Genomic DNA, 7614 nt, shown 5'->3' with positions numbered 1-7614 from the left:
GCCCCCCCCACGGGACACGGCGCGGGCCCGCCCCGGAAGCGCTCGCGGGGGCGTGACGGAAGCGGGGCGGAGCGTGGCCTCTTTGGTGCTGGCGGCCGGCGAAGATGGTGAGTGCTCCGCTCGCTCGCGGGATATCCATCGCCATCCGCCATAATCCGCCGCCGCGCCAGGCCGGGGGCACCGCGGGATTTGGTCGGGCCGCGGCGGGGAGGCCCCGCGCTGTGCCGCGGTCGGGCTCGGCGGCGGGGCTGGGGCCGGGGGGCCGGCGGGCCGGCTGCCGCGCCGGGGCAGGCCGGGCCGGGCGGGGAGGCCGTGGTGCGGTGTGGGGCCGCGGGCGCTCTGGGGACTCCTGATTCATGCCCGCTGCCGCCGTGGCCGAGCAGCCCGGCTGTAACGTAGCAAAAGCGAGTTCGGTCGCCAAAGGTGAGTGTGCGGCTGCTGTGTGGGAAGCAAGTCATTTTCCGTCAGGAGAGAGCAGTTTGCTGCTGTAGGGGGGATGGGCGCGGGGAGAGGGGAGCCGTGGCTCCGTTTTACTTGAGCACAGGGGCGGGGTCACATGAGGAAAGGCGGCAATGAGTCCTGAAAATCGAGTCTACTTGTAGCTGAAACTGAGTTGTGGTTCGGAGTTGAATGTGCCTCCGACGTGTTTAAACGACTCGATTTGATCTTGTTTTTTTAGGGCTTGTTCCTTTAATTTTATCACTTGGAAGTGTTAGTGATGTTTCCATTTCTTGAAATGCTTTTCAGACGAAGGGTACGTCATCATTTGGTAAGCGAAGAAATAAGACGCACACCCTGTGTCGTCGATGTGGATCCAAGGCGTACCATCTGCAAAAATCGACCTGTGGGAAGTGTGGTTATCCTGCCAAGCGTAAGAGAAAGTGTAAGTAACAAACTTTTAACTGGCTCTAGTTTAAAAAACCGTGTTTTTCTTCAGTAGTTTGACTTGTTTTCCAGTCAAGGAGAAAAGCTGTCATTTTGCATTTTGGAGCTTTGTTCAAATTAACGATGATTTAACTAAATGCTAAGTAATATACAGTATTACTGCATAGAAAGTGATTTAAATTATAATTTTTTTTTTCTTTTGTCAGCTTGAATAATTGTGCCATCCAAATATAGCATGTGACTAAAATTACTTGATGCGGGTAAATAACAGTAACTTACATATTTTAGATAACTGGAGTGCAAAGGCTAAAAGACGCAACACCACTGGTACTGGTCGCATGAGGCACCTGAAAAAGGTCTACCGTCGATTCAGGTATAACATCTCATTGCACACTAGCAGGGTGTGAAATCTTGCATAGACACCACTTAATGGCAAAACTCAGCATTCAGAGTTAACGTTCTGATTTTCTTTTAGTACTGCTTAATAGGCTATGATCCTAAATATGTAATGAAATAATGTGCTTTGTATGGTTGTCTGCATTTTATCCTCCTTTGAGGATTAAAAAAACCTTACTGGTAAGACAAACGGTATGTAAAAAGTTTTTATGTTTCTACTAAATTTAGGTAGTGCAGAATGCAGAGGTTATTGTGATACGAAGCCCACATGTGCTTTGTGTGGTATTGCATCTGTGATTCAGTTAAATAGATAATTACACTATAATGGGGAGTCTTGTAGAGATAAGTCTCAAAATGCACTTCAGTCCCCATTTGCTCATGCACAAAAAAGTTCAGGACAGGAATAACTTCTGTTTTCTCTCCTTATTTACAGTTCAGTCAGCATTAAATAGGTATTACATCAGATCCTGAGTTGCAAGTTTCTAAGACTTGTTACAAAGCTTTTGAGTTGTACTTGGAAGGTTATTGGGGGTGTTGTATGATTCCCATGGAACTTGGTTGTTTCTGGTCTACTACACAAGAAAGCTTTACGAAAAAATATGTAATTCAGGAATGTTGTCATAAAAATTTAGATTGGCATTATTAGCAAAAGGTAGGAGATTTTTAAGTCTCAGTCCTGAGTGTGATTGAGAGATCAATTCACACATTTTGGTTAGCTCATTCTCAGCCATAAAACACCTTCCAGTGTGCAGTGTGGCTTGCTTTCCACTGAGTGTTGCTCAAGTAGAAATGTTATCCAAAAGGAAGTTCAGGGCTGAAGGGTGTGGCTGAGGGCATAGAGGACTTTTGTAAGGAACAGGCTTCACAGACAGGACCTCTCTAGTCAGATTGCTTAGAAGGAACGTGAACTAAGATGTGCTTTCAGCAGTTGAGCTGTATTTGCAGTGTTCACTCTGATAATGAAATCTTCCTGGTTCGAGAAGTCAAATTTACTTCAGCAGAAGAGAGTGAAAACCGTACTTCTAATTCAAGACAATTTTTAATGTCTTTCTTTTTAAAAAGGTGTGAATGGATGAACTCTGTAGTGATCTCAGTGCATTTCTGAGATAAATTGAAAAAAGCTTGTGAGCTTCATCTAAAGCATGACTGTCAGAAAATGACCTGGAGCAGGAATCAATTTCTCAAAAAGTGGTAACCATGTTTTTGCTTGCAGGAATGGATTCCGTGAGGGAACCACACCGAAGCCCAAGAGAGCAGCTGTGGCAGCCTCCAGTTCGTCTTAAAGACTCATCTATTTGTTAAAATAAATGGTCTTGCCCAGAAAATCTGTCACCTTTTTTTATATACTCTACTTCATACTTACATGCTTTGAAATGTAGTATTCATGAAAATACATAAATACTTAAAACCACAAATTCTGAACTGATCAATTTAAAACAATCCTTTAATTGACACTTCATGTGGTAGTACCTTTGTCTGGAAAAGGACCATAATGTCTCCAGTGAACTGAAAAAGAGGCTTGTATGTGTTACTCAGAGGAGGTCCCCTGCTAGCGATGTGGAATATTAGTATTGTGAGTTTGCCCTTTGTGCCTCTGATCTCAGGATGCTGTAGCATAGAGAGCCAGAATTGTGTTTTAAAGATTGTAGCTATAATAATGGCTCTGTGTGCTGTCTTGGGAGGTGTTAATGAAAGAGGGATTTCCAATACTGTTTTTTTCTCTGCTCTGTGGTACTGAAAAGCCTGCAAAGAAACTGCTTACTCTGTAGATCATTGCTTCTTGGGCAAAAAGAAACTCCCAAGCCTGGAGTGCTGTAGGTACAGGGATGTTGGGAGATCTGCTGTGGGTGGGACAAAATTGCCTAAATGGTTGGGTGGGGTTGGTGTGTAAAACAGACACACAGATCTGAGTTAACTGTTAGGTGTAAATAATAAATTGATACCAGAGAGTAGTAAGTCAGTTTGAGTTGCATGAAAATTACAGATGAGTATGAGATAACTTAGGTGTTTGTACCCTATGTTATGTATTACTGGTATTGAAACTCACACTAAGAAAGTCGTCATGAGGTGCTGCAATGAAAGTTTGGGGAATTGCAGTAATTTCTGTGAGGGTTTAGAGGATTTTCAGATTGCACTGCAGACAATACCAGAAACTGGAAAACTTGTGATGCTGTAAGCTTCTTAGGCTGTTTACACTGCTCTTAGTTTTGTCATAAACTTTCAAAATACTGCTTTGTCACTACTGAATGAGCAGAATGTATCACCACCTGCAAAATTTTTAGCCAGGTGTGAAATTGGAGTGCCCAACTGCACTTTACTACGTCTTTAAATGGAGTTAAAGCTTTTGGATATTTCAGCATATCAATTTGAGCTGTTTGTAAACCAAAAGAAGTTATTTGCTGCTGTTGTATAGCATTTAACAAATAGACTCTACTTGCTCTAGATTCAGCCGGTCCATTTGAGAAAGTCAGAATGTAAGTAAGTTGTAGTGATGCTCTTAAAAAAATACGGTGTGCACAATACTGACCATGTATTCCCAGGGCTAAGGAGCATCCTTGGAATGTGGTTTTTGGTGATGTTTGGGAAACATGTAGGGAGGAAGTAATCATAAATGTGTCCTCATTCTCTGAGAATAAACTCAAGACCAGTATAAAAACAGGTCAGAAGGAGTCTAAGGAAGGGCTTTTTGAGTGACAGTACAGCTGGACGGTACAGCTGGACAGTGGTATGGCAGGTATTCTGACTGTGGGTGGGAGTGAAAGCCTTTGCTTGCCAAGTCTGGGGTGATCTTTCTGTAGCATGGGATTTTGCTCTGAGCAGCCTGTTTGACCTGCAGACATGATAAAAACACTGTAAGAGCAAGTCCTTAGCTACTTGCTGCTGTTAAATATTAGCTTATGAATTCTGCTCCTGCAAAATTAACATTTGTATAGTAAGCAACACACCATGGTAACAGTGATTGACATTTCCTGTGACTTGGAGTAAATGAAACCATTTATTTCAGGAAGAATTTTACTTGCAGCAAGAATGAATTTTATGGATAAGACTTTTGACAGCCATTTTCAATTGTTTTAAAATTCTTGGTGAGGGGCAGGAAATCAGTTTTTTGTGGGTTTTTTTTGTCCTGTTCAGAAAGGATTGTGTACTTCATGTGTCAGTTACATTTGCACTGTACAGGAAATAGATTTTGATGCACTTCTGTTCTTCGTAGTGTGTTAAATATTGACAGGCTGCTTTGCTGGTTGCTCAGTGTATAATGTTTTGTTGAGATCTTGTTAAGCATTTTAACTCAAGGATTATCAGTTGAAGCTCTGCATAATGCCCACTATATACTTTATGTATATGGAAATATTAGCATACCCAGTCTGTAATGTGTGATTTTTGCATCCTCTAGACCGATAGATGGTGTAGCCGAAATTGCATCAGGAATTACATTTCCTATTGTTCAGTGTACAAGTCTCACTTTTTAGAAGTGTATCAGATGAAGGTGTCTTAAAGGCAGAGATGTTCAAGTGACTACAGTAGTGAAAGTTTGATTGTCTTTGGTAAAAGATCCTTGTGTGGGGATGTATTATGTCCCCAGACACCTCCCCCTACCCCCTCACCAAATGCCCTTGAACTTACCCAAACACTGTCCTAACCAAGGAGGGTGACAGATAGTAAGTCATCCCCTGATAGCCTAGGAACATTACTTGCCCTTAACATAGCCTGAAGGGAACAATATGGTTATGAGCTTCTGAAAATTTCCAGTGATTACTGCCTTGGATTGCAGCAAAGATGGAAATTGGCTGAGGGCTGAAGTCAGTCATCTTGCAACCCTATAAACAGTGGTTCTAAGTGAGGCCTTTTGAGTTCCCTGGCACAACAGCAGGCTGCATGAGCATTTCCCTGCAGGAGATTTGAGCAATTCTTAGGTTGAAGGAGCTAGTCCACTACCCTCAGAGTGGAACAGAGCTGGTAGATCCTTGACATGTGTGTTCGACAGGGAGCAAGAGCTCTCAATCCCCATCTATAGAGAACCAGGAAAGGAAAGCCAACAGCATGGCTGAGTCCAGACGTGCTCACCAAACTGAAGGGCAAGAAGGAAATACAAAGGCAGGGAAGCAGGAGGAGGTTTCCTGGAAAGCGCATGGGGACATCGCTTGATTGTGACAGGATAGGGCTGGGAGGGCCAAGGTGTGGGTAAAGCTGTACCTGGCAAGGGATGCAAAGACGAGGAAGGGCTTCTGTAGGCATGTGAGCCACAAGGGAAGGTCAAAGGGTAACCTCCCCCATCAGTATTATAGAAGGATTGAGTGCACCCTGAGTGAATTTGCAGGAGAAGCTGAGTGGTGTGGTTGACATGTTCAAGGGACAGGATGCCATGCAGAAGGGCATGGACAAGATCAAGCAGGTTCATGTGAATTTAAAGATGCTCAGAAAGGCCTCAGTAAGGTCCTGCACTCAGATCAAGGCAAATCCCAACCAAGAGATGAACAGATTGAGAGATTCTCTATGAAGAAGGATTGAGGGTGCTTGAAAAGCTGGACATGAGCCAGCAATGTGCACTTGCAGCCCAGAAACCAGAAAGCCAACCACATCCAGGGCTGCATCCAGAGCAGTGTGGCCAGCAGGTCAAGCGAAGTGATTCTGCCCCTCTGTCCTGTCTACAGAGAGATTTCAACCCAGAGCACTGCATTCAGCTCTGGGATCCCCAGAACAGGAAAGATGTTCTGTTGAACTGAGCCCTGAGAAGGGCCACAAATAAGATTCAGGAGGCTGCAGCACCTCTCCTATGAACCCAGAGAGTTGGCATTGTCCAGCCCGGAGAACAGAAGGCTTCAGGAAGCCATTATGTACTTCTAGGAAACTTGGAAGAAAGATGAGGACGAATGTATTAGTAGGGCCTGCAGTTATAGGACAAGGGGTAATGGTTTTAAACTAGAGGAGGGTAGATTCAGGCTATGTAAAAGGAAGAAGTCTTTTCCTATGAGGCTGCTGAGACAATAGAACAGGTTGCCCAGAGAAGCTGTAACACTACCAATCCCTGGGAGTGTTTCAGGAGAGATTGGCCTGGGCTCTGAGCAACCTGGTCTAGTCGAAGGTGTCCTGGCTGATTGCAGGGCAAGTTGCATTGGAGGATCTTTACAGTTGCCTTCCAAGCCAAACCATTCTATGATTCTGTGATTTCTGCAGTGTCTTCAACTTAGAAGCTAGAAACAGCAGAAGAGATAAAAGCCTGGAGCTGGGCAAAATGTACGCTATTAGGGGGAGGAGAGGGAAAGTAGAAATAGTACCAGAAATGTGCTGTACATTCAGCAGTAATATTGGGGAGTCAGAAGTCAAAGAGAAAAGGGCAAGAAGTGTGTGCCTGTTTGCAAAGCGCACCAATGATGCCAAGGAAGTCTTAATACCAGCTGATAGAAAAAACATCAACGTTGCCCCTTTCATAGTGTTAGTAAAGTTGAGAATGTTTTCTCTTTTGTCTCCAATTCTTTGTTTTCTTGTACTGTCTGATTATTACATCATCTACCACTTCTGGTCTCCTTGCTGGCCCTGAACTGTACAGGGGCCTGATGGCATTGCAGTGTCTGGGCAGACACTTAGGAAGGCCTTGCTGTGTCCCTGAACCACAGCACTGGCTCCCTGTGTGGCACAAAGGGCATGCAAACTGGTAGCACTTGTAACACGCTGGGGGTGTTCCCACAGAACAGCAGCTCTATGCTAGAGTGCCCTGAGTCTTCCCACATATGGGAATAAATTACTGAAAATACAGAAACAATTTTAAAGAAATAAACGGTACAAGGGGAAAATAACAGCAATTGTCTGTCTCAAAATAAGATTATGGATATAACTGACAGAAATCATAAAGTCAGCTTTGAGTTCATTCTTTGTTTTAAAATTGTCTTAAAAGTAGAGGCATGCCCAGTGTGAATAAACAAACAGAAAAAGTGGTTTTATAGTAGTGCATGGGCTTTTCAAGATAATTAGTGTAATGGAGAGATTATCAGAAAGTAAATTGTCTTGAAAGACTCATGGAGTAATTCCTCTGTTATGTCTTGTTCCTACAGCTATTCTAAGAAGACAACCTGCACCGCACACCCTAACAATACATTACTCAAAGTTGCACTGTCAGCCAAAAAATTTCAATCTTTTAATATGACTCTTACATGCAAAAAATGAGGAAGGAAGCAGTGCTGCTGCTTAGTATTGTAAAGTGTGTATCATTACCTCTCACACTGAGTAAAGTTCAAGTAGCTGTGTAGGTTCATATGTATTGTACATAAGTATCAAATATTAAAATATTAATCCACTGCAATCTTACTATAAGGCTTGGTCTAGATTATGCTTGAT

The 7614-nt window shown here is 43.4% G+C and overlaps 1 protein-coding gene across 1 annotated transcript; it reads left to right on the top strand.

The window, feature by feature from the left end:
• RPL37 (ribosomal protein L37) lies at window positions 1–2606 on the top strand. The gene is made up of 4 exons (XM_066181092.1): window positions 1–107; window positions 748–883; window positions 1174–1258; window positions 2495–2606. The coding sequence occupies exons 1-4, from the start codon at window positions 105–107 to the stop codon at window positions 2562–2564; spliced, it is 294 nt and encodes a 97-aa protein (XP_066037189.1). The 5' UTR covers window positions 1–104; the 3' UTR covers window positions 2565–2606.
• Window positions 2607–7614: the final 5008 nt, after the last annotated feature.

The sequence above is a fragment of the Chamaea fasciata genome, unplaced genomic scaffold, assembly GCF_029207755.1.
Source record: "Chamaea fasciata isolate MVZ Bird 193981 ecotype frontalis unplaced genomic scaffold, bChaFas1.0.hap1 SCAF_4, whole genome shotgun sequence".
NCBI lineage: Eukaryota > Metazoa > Chordata > Aves > Passeriformes > Sylviidae > Chamaea > Chamaea fasciata.
The sequence above is the reverse complement of the archived record's forward strand: the minus strand, read 5'-3'. Positions and strand labels throughout refer to the sequence as shown.

Excerpts from the sequence above, each read along its gene's own strand:
- RPL37 (XM_066181092.1), top strand. Across the intron at positions 884-1,173 it reads TGCCAAGCGTAAGAGAAAGT|ATAACTGGAGTGCAAAGGCT; the intron begins GTAAGTAACAAA and ends TACATATTTTAG. Across the intron at positions 1,259-2,494 it reads AAGGTCTACCGTCGATTCAG|GAATGGATTCCGTGAGGGAA; the intron begins GTATAACATCTC and ends TTTTGCTTGCAG.